The sequence below is a fragment of the Prunus mume genome, linkage group LG4 (genome assembly GCF_029339155.1).
Source record: "Prunus mume cultivar Tortuosa linkage group LG4, ASM2933915v1, whole genome shotgun sequence".
NCBI lineage: Eukaryota > Viridiplantae > Streptophyta > Magnoliopsida > Rosales > Rosaceae > Prunus > Prunus mume.
In genome coordinates this window covers 21701264-21723402 of record NC_142701.1, presented here as the reverse complement: position 1 = coordinate 21723402, position 22139 = coordinate 21701264, and the positions used below count along the sequence as shown (strand labels likewise).

At 33.6% G+C, this 22139-nt stretch overlaps 1 protein-coding gene, 8 non-coding genes and 1 pseudogene across 9 annotated transcripts; all 10 read right to left on the bottom strand.

The window, feature by feature from the left end:
• Nucleotides 1-94: 94 nt before the first annotated feature.
• On the bottom strand, nt 95-4412 carry LOC103329521 (external alternative NAD(P)H-ubiquinone oxidoreductase B1, mitochondrial). Its single transcript, XM_089050999.1, has 10 exons — nt 4151-4412; nt 3138-3417; nt 2744-2954; nt 2302-2548; nt 1823-2042; nt 1548-1652; nt 1087-1350; nt 848-969; nt 503-622; nt 95-410 (listed from the first exon to the last, which is right to left on the bottom strand). Exons 1-10 carry the CDS (start codon nt 4237-4239, stop codon nt 323-325), a joined length of 1746 nt encoding a protein of 581 aa, XP_088907125.1. The 5' UTR covers nt 4240-4412; the 3' UTR covers nt 95-322.
• A 5087-nt stretch (nt 4413-9499) lies between these two features.
• On the bottom strand, nt 9500-9591 carry LOC148918168 (small nucleolar RNA Z223). Its single transcript, XR_016126544.1, has one exon. It is a non-coding gene; the product is annotated as a small nucleolar RNA Z223 (small nucleolar RNA).
• Nucleotides 9592-9663: 72 nt separating this feature from the next.
• Nucleotides 9664-9752, bottom strand: LOC148918167 (small nucleolar RNA U36a). Its single transcript, XR_016126536.1, has one exon. It is a non-coding gene; the product is annotated as a small nucleolar RNA U36a (small nucleolar RNA).
• A 223-nt stretch (nt 9753-9975) lies between these two features.
• On the bottom strand, nt 9976-10116 carry LOC148918166 (small nucleolar RNA snoR134). The gene has a single exon (XR_016126527.1). It is a non-coding gene; the product is annotated as a small nucleolar RNA snoR134 (small nucleolar RNA).
• Nucleotides 10117-13616: 3500 nt separating this feature from the next.
• On the bottom strand, nt 13617-20843 carry LOC148918160 (plant UBX domain-containing protein 1-like; annotated as a pseudogene).
• LOC148918165 (small nucleolar RNA snoR97) lies at nt 16304-16411 on the bottom strand. Its single transcript, XR_016126500.1, has one exon. It is a non-coding gene; the product is annotated as a small nucleolar RNA snoR97 (small nucleolar RNA).
• LOC148918164 (small nucleolar RNA Z278) lies at nt 16628-16742 on the bottom strand. The gene has a single exon (XR_016126508.1). It is a non-coding gene; the product is annotated as a small nucleolar RNA Z278 (small nucleolar RNA).
• On the bottom strand, nt 16810-16901 carry LOC148918163 (small nucleolar RNA Z223). Its single transcript, XR_016126543.1, has one exon. It is a non-coding gene; the product is annotated as a small nucleolar RNA Z223 (small nucleolar RNA).
• Nucleotides 16970-17058, bottom strand: LOC148918162 (small nucleolar RNA U36a). Its single transcript, XR_016126534.1, has one exon. It is a non-coding gene; the product is annotated as a small nucleolar RNA U36a (small nucleolar RNA).
• LOC148918161 (small nucleolar RNA snoR134) lies at nt 17283-17423 on the bottom strand. Its single transcript, XR_016126529.1, has one exon. It is a non-coding gene; the product is annotated as a small nucleolar RNA snoR134 (small nucleolar RNA).
• Nucleotides 20844-22139: the final 1296 nt, after the last annotated feature.

The following is a 22139-nucleotide window of genomic DNA, read 5'->3' as shown; positions in this document are numbered from 1 at the left end:
ATGATATTGTTTGGATGTTGTGGTTAATAATCAAAATTCCAGTTTTTAATTCTCTGAAAATTATCTCATGCATGTCAAGAAGTTAAACGCAATGTCTCCAAACTCACATGGGCTTTGAACATCCCACTTCTTCACACATTCAGAAGAATTGATAGAAACAACATATTCACTGCAGTAAGTAAAATTCGATGTTTTGGCCATGAATGAATCACATCACAAGGAATTTTTTCTACAGCCTACAAAGGAATTTCTCTCTGAATTTACATATGAAGCAGATGCAAACACTCATAATTTACTGGTGCCAGAAATATGCTGGCCCTCTTCAAATGCGGCTTGAATCTCTCCCGAAAATAAATCTCCGGGTCCAATCAGATACCACGAGGACCCTAGTCCGCCAGCTCACTTGCTTGCTGAATAAGGAAAACATTGAATCAAATCAGATTCAATCTTGCATCTATATGTTATAACTCTTGTTTACCAGAAGCAAGCAAATTAAGATCACCTTGCATATACGGAATACCAGAGCCACTGAGTGCTATGGCCAATGGAAACCCAGTCTCCAGGTAGCTCTGCTGCTGCTTCCTCTCCCCCCAACGGAGCGAATTGCCCAAAATGCTTGTACCTAGTGATTCACAAGTTACAACTAACTCATTGGTTAGGAAAGGAAAAAGAAAGAAAATGGCATATGCAGAATCAACTGGACAGTATATATTGTGTATCAAAGTGAGATTTTGCTAGCAATTTAGAATGACAAATAAAAAGGCAGTTATGGAACTATTGAAATTTTCATTCCCATTTTTAAATAATAAAGGGTGCAAGTGAGACGAGCCTAAAGTATATTGCATACCGGAAGGGACGAAAGTCATGATGCCCAGAACTTTTAAAACGTCTAGGACCTTCAGGATTCTCTTTGCTCTGCTCTCTCCGGTTAAAGCACCTAGAAAGATATGCTCCCTGCTGAGCAGCAACCTGAATGCCAAAAGAGTAGAAACTGAGGGTCCCTTTCTTATAGTTGCACGGCATGAAATCATACCTCGTAACTAAAAGTAACCAGTTTACTCCGACTACAAGATAAAAGACACATACCTGTGCAGTTGCAGGCAGACTCTTCATCTGTGAATCCACTTGAGCAAGGGCTAATTTAAATTCTTCAATGTTCACTTCCGTCCTATCATTACCCTCAGGATCTTTCAATAGGTCCTTCAAATCCTGCACATGCTGGCTCCTTAAATAGAGCTCCATTTGGGGGTACCTTATGATGATGTCGTCAATTATATCTTGAAATTCACCAACTGTTAAGGTACCAGAGTTATCTTTGTCCGCAGCTTTAAATATGGCAGAGATATCTTCCTAAAGGTGACAAGATGGATACCAGTTTTAGCAATGATGTGTGAAAAACTACTTCAAATATAAGAAACAAACACTAAATATACAATATATTTTGACTTCAAGAAGCTCTCCAACATACTACACCATAATAAATCTAGGCTTCCAGCACTTACGAAAATTCTAATGATGAATACAAAAGAGGTAAAGGTTTTGCATACCATGATTTTACGTTGAGTAATTGAAGCACAATCGCCAATGGCATACACATCTTCACAACCCTTTACACGCAGCCATTCATCAGTCACTAGAACACGTTTATCAGCCTGCACATGGAGCAGAATATAAATTATGATTTGACTGAGCATGTCACCCATGTAGCATCCATATTAGCCCAAGCAGATTGTGAAAACCATCAATTCGACAAGACCAGTTGATAATAATGTAAATTCTATATTTCTCAGGCTTTGGATGGCATTAAAATTATGAAACAAACCTGCCCAATTTGTTTCATAAAGTCACTCACAACTGGACGAGTCCCAATACCAGTAGACCACACAACCAACCCATGTGGCACAGAGCAGACCTCACCCTTGGATTTCACCTTCATTGTGATTTCCTTATCAGAAACACTGACAACCCGACATCCTGTCTGAACATCAATACCATCTCTGTTAAACTTCTTCTCAGCAAACGAACTAATTCTGTCATCAAACCTACAGAGAGGATACGAAATTTTAATGAGTTCCTTGAAGTGAACTTGCCTATTCACTTTTTGAAATAAGAAAAGTTTCAAATCATGGAAGGTGAGCTTCCGTGATTGGTATAAGTTCATTGGTCCCATACTTCAATATTACAGAAACAAGTTGCTGAAACTTCACATAAATGAAGTGTGGAATCAAGCTAAAATGGGTTTATCATTCAAATGATTCCAAAAAGCAATCAATAAGATAAAACATGATGCATCTTTCTTACATGTTCAAGATGTGATCTCCCGATTGGATCACTGTTATTTTCACAAGATCCTTAACCATAGGATATAACTTGACTAAATCCTCTTGGAAATAATCATGCAGCTCTGCAGCAAATTCCACACCAGTAGGACCCCCTCCAACAACTACAAAATGAAGATTTCTCCTCCGCTCTTCTTCACTTAGACCTGGAAGTACAGCCATTTCAAAGCAATCTATCACACTCGTACGTATCTTTTGAGCATCTTCTACTTCCTGCATGTGAAGTCAAATATGCTTCATTAGAAAATTTCCTATCACCACCTTATGAAAGAAGACTAAGAGCAGTTTTCTTGACAGACTTTAAGATACACAAGTTCATTTAAGAAAATTGAACAAGCAACCTAATTTAAGGCATAAATATGATTAAATGCTGCTTTGCTCCACTTGCATAAAAATAAACTCACTTGCCTTCAGAAAATGACAGTTCTCCTTTACACCAGGAGTGTTAAAAGTGTTTACTTGTGCTCCTATAGCTATGATCAAGTAGTCATATTCAAGGGAAAATTCATCATTTCCCACCAAGTTGGTGCCAAAATTAGCCCGCAAGACAACACTTTTATTTGTAGCATCAATCTTGACACATTCTGCCTCGCAAAATTTGATCTCTCCATTTCTCTGCCATGAAATAGAAGTAACTTGTGAACATTAATTTCTGGCTTACAGTTTGGAACTTGCGAACATAATGCCAACGAATTCCTGCAACATATACTAATATACATTTGTATGTGATCAATCTTTCCATGCAACTAATATATAAACACATAAAGAATTCCAGCAACTTTTGAATGAGTCGCTTACCTTCTTTATAATATTTCGAACTGGTTCTACTATGCTTCGAGCTTCAACCGTCCCACATGTGACACTAGGTAACAAAGGGGTAAACGCGAAATAATTCCGGGGTGAAACAACCTGAACATCATAAGCTGAAGCATCAAGATACTTGAGGAAACTAGTACCAGCCCATCCTGTCCCAAGCACCACCACTCTCTTCTTCCTGGACTCATCTGGTTTATCATCAACAACACTAGGAGAACCAATGTTTGACTGTGATTCTGCATACGCCAGGAGACCTCCACTACTGCAATCATCCAAAAAAAACCCAAACAGAAAATGTGATCAATATTTTGTATATATTTGCTTGTCTATTACATTGAGGCAAGAAAAGCTACTGTCTACTTACAAAAAAGTTTATTTTGGTGTTAACTATGAAAAAAAAGTAACAGTTTAAAAACAAATTAAAAAATTAAAAATAATAAACTAGTGTACCTCTTCAACTAGCCCTTTTATTAGTAGATCTATATCACGTTACTTGGAATATGTACATTCAGTGTAATCCTAGCCTACAGACTAAGCAAGCGAAGGAATAACGTGAGGGGTACGGGTTCTTTGCCACAGTGAAAGATCACATGAAACGAATCAAATAAGTTAAACATTTACAATTAATATATTTTCTCTAATTCCATTTTCTCAGTGACCAAACAAGGGCTAAGTCTCTGGTGTGTGGCTAAGAAAACTGACGTTCATAGAAAAATTTGGATTCAGAGTTTATGGATTATGCCATTTTGCTTTCATGGGAAATAGAAAAAACGATACTTGAACTAATTCAAATACAACCAAAACTTAAAAAAGAATGTCATTATATCCTAGGGAAGAAAAAAAATGAAATTCAAGCTTGCCATCTCATTTTCTAGTCCTACATTTTTCTCAGAAGCCAAACAGACCGAAACAAGAAAGAAAAAGTTAACATGGGTAAACAAGAATTGAGGAGGAAAACGAATCACTGAAACAGGGGAAAGTAGAGAACTGAGAACCTGAGAGTACAGAGCACCAGAAGCTTGGAGGCAACAGGGTGGTCATTGAAAGCTCTTGAAGCTCTGGTGAAGAAGGACGAGATCGTCATAAGTTAACCAGAATTGAGAGGCTGATCAAAGAAGACAGTGAGCAAGTGAAGAGACAACCAAAGAGACAGTGTAACTAGAAAGAAGAGAGTAGAGAGGAGCTACTATATTAGTCATTGCTCAATGGACACGTGGCCCTTGTTTTGTGCAGTAATTTAGTGGATGAGTTGGATCCTCCGACAGTAACACCGTTACACGATTACATGGTAGCTGTAGGCAAGATGTAGGCTGGGCCTGTTTTAGATCGACACGTGACATTATAGTATTTTATACGGATCTGAATTTTAAACATAAATTTTAGGTCGATTGATATTTTTTTATATACAAACGATATGATATTACAAAGAAGAAAATTCGAATTACGGTGCAGTTCAAAAAACACATCAGTTCTAATTAACTTGACTAAAAGTTGTATAATATTTTTTGAAGTAAAGTATGCGATGCGACACCAACTACTTTGGGCTTGTCTTTATTATACTAGTATAGTAGTGATATATTTTGTTATAAGGACTAAAAGTAAAATTTGACATTTTGTTTTTATAAAAAGGACAGATGGCTCCAACTTGTATGGTGGTTTTTTAAGGGATCTTTAATAGTTTTATAAGAAAATTGGGGTGGGACCTTCCTTCTTCGTTCTTTTTTGGTCTGACCATTGGGACCTTCCTAGTCCCTTGGATAGTTGACAATCTTTACATGACGATGTGCTACCTACTTCAGATTATTTTGCTTGAAATAATTGATCAAATAATGGAATTTCACGAACAAGTCAATGTGGAGTAGGCCATACAAACAGTGGTGAAGTTAAGATTTTATGTGTGCGAGGGCCTCTTAGAAAATATAAACAATAAAAAATTCGAACTCAAGACATACCAAAACATCAAAAATAATATTGTCTATTCATTACAATTATAATTTTGACCCCAAAAAAAAAAAGATTCATTACAATTCATAATTGTCCTCGACAAGTTTTCATATTTTGACAACCACATCATCTATACTATTAAAAATGTTTTTCTCAATATATGCAACCTAGTAATCATTCATCTATGAATTAACCTAGTTTTAAAACTTGATAATATAATATTGAATTTGAGAGAAAAACTCACAAACAATGAGAAACTTTGTTCCCGTCAATAGAAACATAAATTCAAATCTCTTTGCTTTTTAGCAATTTGTGTACAAATTAATATTTGTGTTAAAAGGTAATATAATAATAATAGTTTTCTTAAAATTTTTGGGAATGGGTTTGCAGAAGAAGATGTAGTTGTTCACCCGTTTTGTGTTTACTCCTGAGATGGAAGGGCAAAGTTCCCCATTGCCCTGAAAACCATTGACTGATCAACAAGTCACTTTCTTGGTGTATGAGCGTGTCACTGCTAGCAATAAAGATTCTAGCAGACTTCTTCTAAAAAAGATAACTTGCGCCCCAAGTTACTGATTTCTAAGCAAAGCGATTGTGAATTTGGGAGAGGAATATCTCTCAAGTAAGTTCTTTTCTTGCCTCAGACTGGTGAGGACTTTCACAATTTATCTCAAGTATAAAACAATTGTTCGGCGAGAATAGTTGATAGAAATTGGATTGGTTTTAGGCAGGATTTTTACAAAACTGTAAATATACATATCAACACTTAGAAAGACAAATAGACAATCTGGAACTCTATTTCCCTGGATAGAAGACTACGATCCGGGCTGGACTAGATATATCCGGGATGGACTAGACTATTAACAACTTCAACTGCTAAGCTTCAGCTGCAAATCGATACCAAAGTTCAATTTGAGCAGAGCTTTAATCTATTTCAAGTTTTTTGAGAAGCTTTTGAGCGGGCAGAACGCAACTTCTTGATCTGAAGGCGAAGTGGCTGGTCTTGGGGACTTAATGAGTTAAAATTGCACTGTAAAATTTGTTGAGGTTTTCATATTTGTGAAAAAACTCAAACTCTGATTGTCTTGGCTTTTGCTAAACCAAATTTGTAACGAGAGAGATCTCGTTTTGAATGACTTATTTTCTAAGTCTGGACTTTGGGAATTCTTGATCTAAAGATGGTTTCTCTTGGAGTTCAAGTGAGCTTTTGGTTGATTTTGAGTTTTTATTTATTTATTGATGAATTGATTGTTTTTTGTCCTATTCACTCCCTCTTACATTTATAAGAAATGTTTAGGAGTAAGGTTTCTTTCTTAAAATAATGGGTGGCAAATCCTTGTAAAAAGATCTAGCAAGAAAAACAAGAGAGGAAAGGGTTCTAATTAATTCTGTCAGATAGGCTTTCATCAATCAGGTCTTTAAAATCACTTCTCTGTTTTTCTTTAAAAGAAAACCTAATCCATTTTCCCAATTTAACTGCGCATTGTGAGATTTCAACCGTGATGATTAGTTTGATTTCTTTAGTTTGAACAACTCCCTACTTTCCTGCTTATCTCTCTCTGAGATTGAAGTTTGTTTATCTCTAAAAAAAAAATCACCTTCTCTGAATAGAAGAAATATCTCTGAATATATATATATATATATGTTAAGAGGGGTTTGATCTTCTGATTTTCAGAGATGTCTCTTCCCAGTTTGCCAGCTACCAACCCCCTCTAATCAACTATGTGATAGTTGATTTTGTTGACTTTTCAAAGTCTGAGAAGAAAGGTGTCACGTGGGTTTCACGTGGGTTCTGAAAATTGGTCTATTCCTTTTCTTTTAATTATGTTGGGCCCATTCTGTTTTGTCTGGAGCCCAAAGGAGACTGTTTTTCTTTTGGGGCCCAAGTTTGCCTGCCACGTTTTGATGAGTCTTGGGTTGGGCCTCTCTGGGTTTTGGGTTTTGCCTTCCGTTTTACAAAAAAACTGCTTGAGTCTTGTAGCTTTTATTCTGGGCCCAATCCGTGTTGATCTAGGCGCGTTTAATTTAGGCCCAAACAGTAGTCTTGGTGGAAACATAGGTTTGGATGGATAGGGCTCCACGTGGTAAAATAAATATGTTAATTAATATGGATTATCCAAGAATAGCATACTACTTTTTTCCTTTTTACTTTTTTTTATAATAAAAACTACGTGGGGTCTGGGACTGCATTGGTCCCAAAGTGGCTCCACCCCTGCATTCAAAGGTATCCCTGAGGGATCTTCCAATTGAAGCTCTCTGTATAAGGATATTCTTAAGTGCGAACGTCCGAATACAACTTATTGTCCAAACTTATTTTGTTTTTTTCCATGATAAGAATGAATTTATTCATTCAATGAAAAGGAAGCCATTTCCATTTTGTTTTGTGTAACCCTCTTCTTTTCCATATTATTATCATTAGAAAAAGGCACTAAAGCATATAAACAGCCCCCAAGTTCTATCTACAAGGCACCAATGAAGAAAAGCCAAATCAAAAGGTGTTGCTTGACATTTTGGTATTGTCAGAGCCTGTTTTCTATTGTACTAATACTAGGAAACTAAAAGTGAGAAAAGTGTCTGAGTTGATTTTATTAGCATAAAGAATGCACAGAAAAAAGTTGTCCGTACATTAGTAAAATAAGGACATCCGCATTAGAGATCAGAACTTCCATTAAAGAATCCTTTAAATAAGTTTATTTGATGGACATTTTTATAGGACTCATTTTACATTGTATTTCGCTAATTCAAATAATATATTTTTTAGATAATTATTCAAAGATCCTCTCTATAAAAAAATCATTTGAATCTGATATTATTGGACAACTCAATTGAGTTATTGAAATTTTAGTACTTTCTTAAAACACCGTGTTCAATGATTTTGTAGGATACAATTGGATTTCGAAACGGTTTTTGATTTGTCTAATTTTTTGCAAGGATGATCTATGAATGTAAACTTAAAAAATAGATTATTTGGATCGTTAAATTTTTTTTTGCAGAAGATCCTAAAGGGTGTTCTTCAAATAATTATTTGAGAGATCTCTCAATAGAAAGATAAATTCTATATAGTAAGTTATACTTCTAGTTAGACAGTTTACATATAATGCATAGTGGGAACGTCATACATTTAACTATTTTGATACCACACAGATTTTTCGTTTGCATGGGGTTAACTGTAACATGCCTTGGACGGTGACCCTTGGCCCTTGTATAGAATTTGTACATTTTCTTTCACCAATTCGGGTGAATAATTTGTGTAATAATACAAGGTCGACATCTCATTTGATGTTATCATTATAAATAATTATTTTTGACAATATTAATCTACAAAATTAGTGTAGATCGCAACTAACTGCAAATGCGCATGAGTCATTCATACAAGAATTACAAGTTACAACCTACCAATACCACCACCTTGATTGGAGGCATAACATTTTCTGCTTTCTTTTGTTTGGAAACACAAAATGTGGATGGTGTGAGCAGAAATTTCCTGCCAAAAGAGAGCCATTAGTACTCTCCCTCTGTCTAAATATTACAACAACAAAAAACACAGGTGCACAACACACAACACAATGAACAGTCTGAAACAGCCCAATGTAGAACAACCTAGCCGAAGGCCTAGCAGACGAACAGAGGAACAAGGTCCAGAAAAAGAAGAGACCTAACAGCTTCAAAGGGAATCCCTGTACATGCCCGAAGCCTATCACTACCAGCACAATTTTTTCTGATAGGATGGACACTTGAGTTTGGCCCACTGAATGCTTCAACTTGGTTCATGGTTCTAACTTCTAATTAGTCCATGGAGGACCTGAGACGTGGGGTTCAGTAAGAAAAATTAAAACGTTGTTAAGTAATTTCTGAAATTAATTAAAATATTAAAATATGAATTATTCACTAAATAAATAATAATTAAAAACTAATTACTAATTGAAGTAATTAAATAAGACTAACATATTACTTAATTACAAATAAAAATAAAATAGGTACATTTGAATAAATAAATTTTAAAAAAAAATTTCGAATATATTTAAATAGTATAGCCGTGCGGCTATACTATTTAAATAGTTGAATATATTAGGAGAGTTACTATTTAAATATATTATATTTACAGATTATAGCCGCACGGCTATACTATTTAGCCAACCTCTTATTCTATTAATTTAAAAATAATTAAAAAACATTATCGAAAAAATAATTAAAAAAAACCAAGGGATCATATGAAATGTAGCTTCACCGAGGGGTTCTCCCTGAAAACAGATGAAAACCGGGACTCAGCTCCACTACACTTCAAACAAGCGGATGCAATCATCCCAAGTCAGAACAGCACAGTATTCAAATCAAAATTGTAACAAGAAGATTTTCAAAACATAAAACGGTAGATCAAGCAACGGACACAAAAACATTTGATTTGGAAGCAATAATGAAACAGCTCTCTCGATTACGAATTTTCCGAAGCAGAACTGGCATAAAGCTGTAAATTTAGTCATCACTGCCAAAACAGATGAAAAAATATGCAAACTTTTCAACAACCCAAAACATAAATTAACAACAACAAAACAAGCACAAATCATGGCTCATATCAAGAAATTCAACCATTGATTATCACATTCTGCTTCATAGATTGCTCTTAGAAGCGCGGATAATTTGTAATCATCGCCAAAATTCAATCAAACAAACTGAATTTGGAGATCTGAAGAGGACAAATCTAGCGGACGTTGTTAGAGGCAAAACCATCAAAACAGATAAACCCCCACGTTGACACCGCAATCGCTTTGCGCCTCCATGACTAGCTCTGTTTTCGGAGAATCTTCAAAAACAGGCTCAAGGTGTGTCGAGGCGTAGCATACAGTACTGAAATTCATAAAAAGGGATAAGCTTGGGGAGATATAGCCGTCGATTTGACACAGAAAAGCCGTGGGGAGCAAAGCTAAACTGCAACACTTAACGGCGACGTTTTAGCACGAGCATTGGGGCTTTCATCTTCAGTGAGAACTCTCAGAGAAGCCCGGGGTGCAACGTGCGTGATTCAGCAAGATTTAAACAAATAAAAGATTTTGATTATCTGAAACAGAATTGAACAACAAGCAACAGAGGAGATGGTAAAGGCTTCGATGGAGACTGAAGAGTACGAAGGAAAAGCAGCGGTTCGTGTTGTTTATATATACTATTTATTAAAAAATAAAAAATATTAAAAAAAAGAAGAAGAAAAGACCCCGTATAGCCGTACGGCTATACTCTTTAAATATATTATATTTCCAAAGTATAGCCGCCGGCTATACTATTTATTACCCACAAAAGCCGCACAGCTATACTATTAATTTTTAAAAAAAATTTAAAAAACCAAAGTATAACAATGCCGCTGTACTATTTATTAAAAAATTAAATAAAAAAGGGACCTGCCTAATAACACCTAGGCATCCGATTTTTTTATTTTTTTAAAAAAATTAATTAAAGAGATTGCTTATCTTTTTAGATGCCCTTTGTCATATTTCCTTCAATATATTAGAGTATTTTAACAATATAGTCACGCGACAATACTCTTTGAATGTATTATGTTTTAATTATTATTTAATAAATAAAAATACCAAAGTTCGTAAAATAATTTAAAATAATTAATTATTATTTATGAAGTAATTTATGAAATCAATAAAATATTTAAATATGTACTAAAGATTTAAAGTAATTAAAAAAGTCTAAGATATTAATTACATATATTAAATTAAAAAAGTTGGCCGAAGAACAAAAGTAAAGAAATTAATTGTATATTTATTGAAATATTAGTATTAAATATTTTAATTAACTTCATAAATCATATTACTTAATAAATGGTACCTAATTTTTTAATTTTTTTCTTTAATAAAATATTTAAAAATTAATTATTCACTAAGTAAATAATAATTAAAACATAACTGATAATTAAAGCGTATAGCCGGGCGGCTACACTTTTAAATATTACATTTATAGAGCATAGCCGCGCGGCTATACTATGAAAATATTCAATTCAAAAAATATAGCCGATCGGCTATAGTGTTAAAAGTTTCTATTTATACCGAATAACCGCGTGGCTGTATGTTTAAACAGTATAGCCGCGCGGCTATATTCTTTAAATATAACAATATAACAATAAATATAAATAAAAAAAAGAAATCCTCTCCCGACGATTTTTCGTCGGCATAGTTCGATGCTGGCAAATATTTGCTGGATTAGACTTCTCTCGATAAAAGTTACCTTTGCTGACGTAACGTCGTCAAGAGAGGTCTAATCTGGCAAATTGTTGCGGATAGACCTATGCCGACGAAATTTCGTCAGTAGAATACCCCAGAAAGCAAATGCCTCCTTCTCTTGCTGTAAAAAGAAGAAGATTAGAAACTTTGGCCAAATATAGACTAAATCAAATACATAATGTAGATTATTAAGGAGGGAAACTTGTAACAGAAGCTTCCTGAGTTCATAATATCATTGAGGAACCGCATTTTGTCTACAACCATAACACACACATAGTGATGAATAAACGAAAAAAGGAGTGAATACTACACATATATCACATATTTCAATTGTGCTTGACAAAATTCAGGCTTTGAGACAAGAGAGTATTACCAAGGGAAGTTGGATTGAAAAGCATTCTAATATGAAATTCTTTCTTTGCATAAATCTTGGCATAAAGGAGGAATATATATTTAAAGGGCAAATATCAAACTTGCAACTTATTTAATAAGGAACACCCAAACAAGATAAATGCAACTGATCTCCAGAACAGTTAAGGAAAAACTAACAAGGTAAAACCCTTGAAGGTGAATTACTTGCCCATTTTTAGAGAGGAAATGGTGGAAGATAGAACAACAGAGAGAGAAAAAAATCAACCATGTAGGGATAAGATATTAGAAAGATAGTAGCACTTCAGGCCACATTCAGGTATATCAACTGGTATAATTCACAAACTTTAAGACACAACAAGATACTTAAAAGATTTAAACACAATTCAATCAAAATAGTCAAAAAGCATAAATGCATTGCAAGCAACATCAAAGGTATATATATATGTTACCAGGTCCAGGAGCATCTTCAAAAGTGTGTGTGTCCCAATGTGAGCAAGCACAGATTTAATCCGATCATGCCCTTGAAGATCATCAACACATTCCCCTTGTTCATAAGTTTCCACCAAAACAGCAGGATGCACAAATGGGCAGCTTCCCTTGTAAGATCAACTTGAGACATGATAAAAACTGCAAACTGCTGTATACTCTCATCCAATCTCCACCACTTTAAAGCAGGAATGAAGTTTGAAATTTTTGCTACCAGATTGATTTTAACAAAATCTCTCCTAATCGATTCACAAACACCAGGATGTCTAACCTTTACGGCAACTACTATGGGCTTCACCTATTGACCAGCTCCATGCACTTGAGAAATACTTCCAGATGCTACTGGTTTCTCTTCAAAATTATCAAAAATCTCCGGGAGCTTGCGACCAAATGCTTCTTCGATAGTTTTCTTCGTGTAGGCAAAGCTATGTTCAGGAGCTTTGGTGTGAAGCTCTGAGAGCTTGGTGCATAAAGAAAGAGCACCAACTAAAGGGTTTTGGGAGTAGGAGTTGATTGAGAGTATAGACCAAAAGGAGTGATGAGGAACTTCAATTTAACCATAGTTTAGAAGAAACCACTACAAGAGGCTTTTTATTCAAACCGCCCCAGTGGACTTATTCACTAACCTAAAAGAAAAAGATGAGAAGAGAAGAGAGGGAGGAGGGCAATGACGCTTCTTCCTCCTCCCCCCTCTATGAAATTTTCCTTTAGGACTCACAGAGGGAGAGAGCGGCTACATCTAAAGGCGATTGAATCATCAGAAAATATATATATATATATATATATGTGTGTGTGTATCTGCCTAGGCGGGCCTAGGCCTTATTATTATTATTTTTATTATATATATATTTAAATTTTATAAAATTTAGATTTTTATTTTCCTGACTTTGGTTAAATTTTAATGCTTTTTTAACACACAGTAGTAGATAAAAAAAATATTTCTTTAAATAATATTCCTAGTTGAAAACATTTATATTCTATTTGGTGGCAATTTCCGACATGACCCTCTATACACAACTCGAAACCCGCTCTATTAAATTTTGTAGAGTGTAGAGTGTACAAATTCCCTCTCCCCGTACGTTTTTCTTTGCCATTTAGATCCTCTCCCCTTTGATAAACACAGAAAAAGGAAGTTGGGAAAACAGGCAATACAAATGCCTAGCCAACACTAAGCAAAATATTCAAAGATGTAAGATGAAAAGGCAAAATAATTAGCAGCACAGTCACTGACATTTCGTATATGGTTAACATTCATACATTGTTTTAGAAAATATGAACCACCTTAGCAAAGCACAAGTGCTGCCATATGCAAAAGTTATCTCTTTAAACTCCTAACAAATATCCGACGGCAAGTTGCAGCCATCAAATAACGGTCAGAATTAGCACAATCTCAAAGATAGGGAGTTGCGCTCATCAATTTACAGAACTCATGTGATTCATGTCACAATTTCAGCCACTTTGGCTTAACAGGTTGTTTCTCTCCAGGCTTCTTCTCTTGAACAACAGGAGGTGATGCCTCTGGTATCGTTTCTGGTGCAGACTCAACAGGCTCTGCATGCTTAGCGAGGACATGATCTCTTCTTGAAGAAAGGGACCTGACTTGGCATCTGAAGCATCATCTGCTGGACATGACATTACAATAATCAAACATTTCACATTAGCCATTGCTATTTATAATCAAAAGATACATATGATTACATCAGTGAAATAATTTTCAGGTAAAAATTCTGATTCCTCTGCCTTCACCTCGAACGGGCAACCCCATAATCATAGAGAAGAGTGTCTTCATTGTGAATATTTCATTTTAAGTTATGAGACCAAAAAGCATGTGCTAACATATGTAGAATGGTACCAGGAACAAAGCCAGCAGAGTAAAAATCCTGTGACGTTCAATATTTTGATTCACTCTGCATAAATATGTAGAATGGTAATTCTGGTCGAGCAACTACTTTCGTGAGGAGATCATCAACCAAGCTCTGAACTGTTTCTGATGGATGAAAAGTGGCCTCTAATGTGTGATTATAGGAAATCGAACCCTGATCACAGTCTGCATACATGACACATGAACTTAACAAATAGATAAAAAGCGATTATACGACTAATTAAGATATGGAATAGGTTATGCATCCGATGATGATGGGACGGAATTGATCCTATACAAACAACAATAGAAACAATCACTACAACAAGGAGAAAAGAAAGTCATAATAAAGGGTACAGCAACCACCTTTGTTATCCTTGACCTGCCGGCTGCCTGTTCTACCTCTTCCACAGATAATCCAAAATATAAAAAGCTATAAGCTGAATGGTTTGGCCTAGCATAGTTGAATTGCTTCATACCAGTAATAGACACTTCAGTTTGCGAAGAAGAAGCAGCTGACGTTTCAAAAACACGAATTTCTCACCACTCATATGACAGAATGAATCGCGGTGATTTGCACCAATGATCAGTATATACTAACATAGCTATTACAGTGTACTTGTGATTTTCTAGTTAGCTACAATTATATTTTAATTATTATTTCTTTATTGAATAATTAGTATTAAATATTTTAATTAACTTCATAAATCATATTACTTAATAAATAGTAACTAATTTTTTAAATTTTTTTCTTTAATAAAATATTTAAACACTAATTATTCACTAAGTAAACATTAATTAAAACATAACTGATAATTAAATTAATTACAAAAGATAAATTCAGATCATGCTATTTAATAGGTCTAGCCGTGCGGATATACTTTTAAATATTCCATTTATATCGTATAGCCTAGCGGCTATACTGTGAAAATATTATATTTAAAGTGTTTTTGAAGAAAAATCATGAAAAAAAATTATCGTAAAAAAAAAAAGGATCCAAGTATATATTTAAATGTATAGCTATGCGGCTATACGATTTATTTTATTTTTATTTTTTCAAAAAGGACCCCCGTATAGCCGATCGGCTATATGCTTAAAATGTATTATATGTACACAGTCTAGCCGCGCGGCTATACGATTTATTTATTTTATAAAAGCACGTGCCTCTTTTTTAGGATCTATAACAGGCACCCAGGTATAGCCGCACGGCTATCCTCTTTAAATATATTATTTTTACAAAAGGAAAATTGGCCGCAAGAGGCTTTTAGTTATAATATTATAATCTGAGTAAAAAGTAATTAATTAATATATTGTCATCTACTTTGGGAACATTTAACAGCAAACGTCGTCAAAGAAACTTGCTAGGAAGAAAAAATATAGTAAAAAGTAATTAATTAATATATTTAAATATTAATTATTCACTACCGAAATAATAACTAAAAACTAATTACTGATTAAAGTAATTAAACAAGGCTAAAATATTACTGAATTAAAAATATTAAACTAAACAAACTAATTTGTACGAAATTTTGTAATAAATCAATTACTATATATTGAATAATTTAAGAAATTAATTAAAATATTTAAATACTAATTAGTCACTAAATAAATAAATATTTGAAATATAATTAGTAATTAAATAAGGGCTAAGATATTTCATAACTAAAAAAACTAATTTTTTTTTTTAAATAAAAATCAAATAGACATATTCGAAAAAATACAAATAAAAAATAAATATTCGAATATTTAATTAGTACAGCCGATCGGCTATACTCCTTATTCGAATATATTCGCAGAGTATAGCCGACCGGCTATACTCTTTAAAATGGCAGCAAATTTAAAACTCAAACTACATTCTATAAAAAATGGTAACTAAAGTATTTCCCCTTGCGACTACCTATAACTAAAATACTTTCATTTTGGTAGAAATTTATCCCCTTCTTTATCACATGCAGAAACTATATGCAATAAAGCAACAATATTGAAAGCAAAATTGCTTATGAATGTGTCACCGAGTGTGATTTGAGTACATATATTTCTCTTACTCCCAGCAGAAAAACTAGGGAGAGTTATGTTTTTGTTTAGTGGTTAAAAAGAGTACATACCAGCAGCAAAACTTTTTTTAGGGCATGGAAAATTTGATTTAAAATAGTTATTATGTTACCCTACCAAATTCTTCACATTCATATTCAGGAGAAATTCAAATCAGATTCAGTTTTCACATGACTTTCACCCAAATGCAAAATACAAAGAGCTTGATAGCGATTAGATGTAGTGTTGTTGTTTAACTTCAGTCTCCACCAGTAACAAGAGATGAAGCTGATAGACAACACCAAAATTTATGAGTTTTTCAGACCCTAAACCTAAAAGAATTAAGGACAAGGGTATAGTTAAAACTCAAAATCAAACATTAACAGTGTTTGATTTAAAACACTCAAACGAAGAACATGTTGCCTGAGTAGGTTCCCCTGCAAAACCAGGGTCTACGCCTCAAACACGTTGGATTGTAACATCCTAATTAGCACCTAAACTTATCACACAAAAACCAAACACACAAACACTGGATTTTGATGTAATAATTAAGATTAAAAACCTCAGTTAAATCCATTGATGTCATATGAAATGTAGCTTCACCGAGGGGTTCTCCCTGAAAACAGGGTCTCAGCTCCACCACATCTCAAACAAGCGGATTGAATCATCATAGGCCACATGAACACAAAATTCAAAACATCAAATCATTAAAAAAAACACAAAAGAAATCAAATTTATAAACTGAAGGCTCAGAGTATGAAACAGCTCTCTCGATCACGAATTTTCTGAAGCAGAACTGGCATAAAGCTGTAAATTTAGTCATCACTACCAAAACAGATATGAAAAATATGCAAACTTTTCAACAACCCAAAACATAAATTAACAAAAAAAAGCACAAATCATGGCTCATATCAAGAAATTCAACCATTGATTATCACATTCTGCTTCATAGATTGCTCTCAGAAGCGCGGATAATTTGTAATCATCGCCAAAATTCAATCAAAAAAACTGAATTTGGAGATCTAAAGAGGACAAATGTAGCGGACGTTTTTAGAGGCAAAACAATCAAAACAGATAAACCCCCACGTTGACACCGCAATAGCTTTGCGCCTCCATGACTAGCTCTGTTTTCGGAGAATCTTCAAAAACAGGCTCAAGGTGTGTCGAGGCATAACATACAGTATTGAAACTGATAAAAAGGGATAAGCTTGGGGGAGATATAGCCATCGATTTGACACAGAAAAGCCGTGGGGAGCAAAGCTAAACTGCAACACTTAACGGCGACGTTTTAGCACGAGCATTGGGGCTTTCATCTTCAGTGAGAACTCTCAGAGAAGCCCGGGGTGCAATGTGCGTGATTCAGCAAGATTTAAACAAATAAAAGATTTTGATTATCTGAAACAGAATTGAACAACAAGCAACAGAGGAGATGGGAAAGGCTTCGATGGAGACTGAAGAGTATGAAGGAGAAGCAGCGGTTCGTATTGTAATTTGTTTTTATACTATTTATTAAAATTAAAAATATAATTTTTTTTTTTTAAAAAGGACCACCGTATAGCCGAACGGCTATACTCTTTAAATATATTATATTTGCAACGTATAGCCGAGCGGCTAAACTATTTATTACCCAAAAAACGGAACGGCTGTACTATTAATTTTTAAAAAAATTTAAAAAAACCAAATTATAACCATGCAGCTATACTATTTATTAAAAAATTTAATAAAAAAGGGACCCGCTAAAGCCTAGGCATCTAACTTTTTTATTTTAAAAAAAAATTAATTAAAGAGGTTGCTTATCATTTTAGGTGCCCTTTGTCATATTTCCTTGAATATATTAGAATATTTTAACAATATAGCCACACAACAATACTCTTTGAATATATTATGTTTTAATTATTATTTAATAAATAAATAAATAACCAAAGTCCATAAAATAATTAATTATTATTTATGAAGTAATTTATAAAATCAATAAAATATTTAAATATGTACTAAAGAAATAATAATTATTGTAATTAAAAAAGTCTAAGATATTAGTTAATTACATACATTAAATTAAAGAAGTTGGCCAAAGAACAAAAGTAAATAAATTAACTGTATATTTATTGAAATATTAGTATTAAATATTTTAATTAACTTCATAAATCATATTACTTAATAAACAGTAACTAATTTTTAAATTTTTTAAAATAAAATATTTAAAAACTAATTATTCACTAAGTAAACAATAATTAAAACATAACTGATAATTAAAGCGTATAGCCGAGCGGCTATACGTATAGCCATTCGGCGATACTATGAAAATATTGGTATAGCCGCGCGGCTATACTGTAAAAAAATTTCTACTTACAACGAATAACCGTGTGGGTTTACGTTTAACTATTCCGTATAGCCGCGCGGCTATATGCTTTAAATATAACAATATCGCAATACAGTTCCGATCTCTTTGGCCGAATATAGACTAAATCAAGTACATAATGTAGATTTTTAAGGAGGGAAACTTGTAACAGAAGCTTCCTGAGTTCATAATATTATTGAGGAACTGCATTTTGTCTACAACCATAACACACACAGTGATGAATAAACGAAAAAAGGAGTGAATATCACATATTTTAATTGAGCTTGACAAAATTCAGGCTTTGAAACAAGATAAATGCAACTGATCTCCATAACTGTTAAGGAAAAACTAACAAGGCAAAACCTTTGAAGGTGAATTACTTGCCCATTTTTAGAGAGGAGATGGTGGAAGATAGAACAGTAGAGAGAAAAAATCAACCATGTAGGGATAAGATATTAGAAAGATATATATATATTGGATTTGTATTCAGACCACATTCAGGTATATCAACTGGTATAATTCACAAACTTTAAGACACAACAAGATGCTTAAAAGATTTAAACACAATTCAATCAAAATAGTCCAAATGCATTGCAAGTAACATCAATGGTATATATATGTTACCAGGTCCAGAAGCATCTTCAAAAGTGCTTGTGTCCCAATGTGAGCAAGCGCAGATTTAATCCGATCATGCCCTTGAAGATCATCCACACATTTCCCTTGTTCATAAGTTTCCACCAAAACAGCAGGATGCACAAATGGGCAGCTTCCCTTGCAAGATCAACTTGAGATATGATAAAAACTGTAAACTGATGTACACTCATCCAATCTCCACCACTTTAAAGCAGGAATGAAGTTTGAAATTTTTGCTACCAGATTGATTATAACAAAATCTCTCCTAATCGATTCACAAACACCATGATGCCAAACCTTTACGGTAACTACTATGGGCTTCACCTGTTTACCAGCTCCTTGCACTTGAGCAATACTTCCAGATGCTACTGGTTTCTCTTCAAAATTATCAAAAATCTCTGGGAGCTTGCGGCCAAATGCTTGTTCGATAGCTTTCTTCGTGTAGGCAAAGTTATGTTCAGGAGCTACTGGTTTCGCTTCAAAATTATCAAAAATCTGCGGGAGCTTGCGGCCAAACTCTCGTTAGATAGTTTTCTTCGTGTAGGCAAAGCTATGTTCAAGAGCTTTGGTGTGAAGCTCTCAGAGCTTGGTGCCTAAAGAAAGAGCACCAACTATGAACAACTACGCGAATTCCAGTGTATCACCACAAATTAAAGGCGAATGAATATAAAAAATCCGCCTAGGCGGCCTAGGCGGGTCTGGGGATTTTTGTTTTTTTGTTTTTTAGATTTTTATTTTCCAGGTTAAATTTTAATGCTTTTTAACCCCCCAGTAGTAGATAAAAAAAATATTTCTTTAAATGATATTCCTAGTTGAAAACATTTATTTTCTATTTGGTGGCAATTTCCGACATGACCCCCCATACACGACTTGAAACCCGCTCGATTAAATTTTGTAGGGTGTAGAGTGTCCTAACTCCCTCTTTCCCGTACATTTTTCTCTGCCATTCAGATCCTTTCCTCTTTGATAACCTTTTGGTATATCATATGAAAAATACACAATTGCACCAGGAACAAAGCCAGCAGAGTAAAAATCCTGTGACGTTCAGTATTTTGATTCACTCTGCATGCATATGTAGAATGGTAATTCTGGTCGAGCAACTACTTTCGTGAGGAGATCATCAACCAAGCTCTGAACTGTTTCTGATGGATGAAAAGTGGCCTCTAATTATCAGGAAATCAAACCCTGATCACAGTCTGCATACATGACACATGAACTTAACAAATAGATAAAAAGCGATTATACGACTAATTAAGATATTGAATAGGTTATGCATCCGATGATGATGGGGCAGAATTGATCATACAAACAACAATAGAAACAATCACCACAACAAGGAGAAAAGAAAGTCGTAATAAAGGGTACAGCAACCACCTTTGTTATCCTGCGGGCTGCCTGTTCTGCCTCCTTAAGCTTTCGTGTGTTTAGAAACTCATCTGTCAATTACCTTCCTCTTTGGCATTCATAATCTGATAATAATCCTCTGCTGTGAACTCAAAAAATTCATCTGTCTCCTCTGCCAAACAAAAAATGACGAAAAGAAACAAATTTCAATCAAGCATCTCAATGTGCTTGCTTCCACAGATAATCCAAAATATAAAAAGCTATAAGCTGAATGGTTTGGCTGGCCTACCAAAGTTGAATTGCTTCATACCTGTAATAGACACTTCAGTTTGTGAAGAAGAAGCAGCTGACGTTTCAAAAACACGAATTTCTCACCACACTCATATGACAGAATGAATCGCAGCGATTTGCAACAATGATTAGTATATACTAACACAGCAATTACAATGTGTACTTATCATTTTCTAGTTAGCTACAATTATATTTTAATTATGATTTCTTTATCGAATAATTAGTATTAAATATTTTAATTAACTTCATAAATCATATTACTTAATAAATAGTAACTAATTTGTTAAAAAAATTCTTTAATAAAATATTTAAACACTAATTATTCACTAAGTCGACAATAATTAAAACATAACTGATATACAAAAGAGAAATTCAGATCATGCTAACACGGGTACAGCCGTGCGGCTATACTTTTAAATATTCCATTTATAGCTATACTGTGAAATATTCTATTTACAGGAAGAAAAATCATGAAAAAAAAAATCTATATAAAAAAAAAAAAAATCTATATAAAAATAAAAAATAAAAAATAAAAAAAGAAGGATCCAAGTATATATATACGAGGCTATACGATTTATTAAAAAAAAAAAAATTAAAAAAGGACGCCAGCATAGCCGACGGCTGTACTCTTTAAATATATTATATTTGCACAGTATAGCCGCGCGGCTATACGCTTTAGTGCAAAAACAAAAGGAAAAGTGGCCGCAGGCGGCTATGGCGGCTTTTAGTTATAATATTATAATCTGAGTTAAGTTTTATAGTGATGCACATCTACTTTGGGAACATTTAACAGCAAACGTCGTCAAAGAAACTTGCTAGGAAGAAAAAGATATGGTAAAAAGTAATTAATTAATATATTTAATTATTAATTATTCACTAAATAAATAATAAATAAAAACTAATTACTGATTAAAGTAATTAAATAAGTCTAAAATATTACTGAATTACAAATATTAAACTAAATAAACTAATTTGTAAGAAATTTTTTAATAATCAATTACTATATATTGAATAATTTAAGAAATTAATTAAAATATTTAAATACTAATTAGTCACTAAATAAATAATAAGGAGTTTCACTAAAACATCCAAAATGGGAGCTGAAATTATAAAAAAATCCAACACCCAAAACACTTTATAAACACACCAAAAACCTATCATTACACACACTCAAAACTCATTTATAAATACACCCAAAAAATATACAATTGTTGACTTTGGGGTTGATTTTAGGTGTGTTTCTATGTTTAAATAGTGTTTGGGTGTTTTTATAAATACATGTCTAGGATTGGGTTTATTTATAAATTTGTATAAAGGATATTTGAAATATAATTAGAATAAATACAATTACAAATAAAAAATAAAATATTTAATATTTAATTATTACAGCCGTGCGGCTATACTCCTTAAGTCCGAATATTTAAAAATAGCAGCGAATATTGAATATTCGAATATATTCGGAGAGT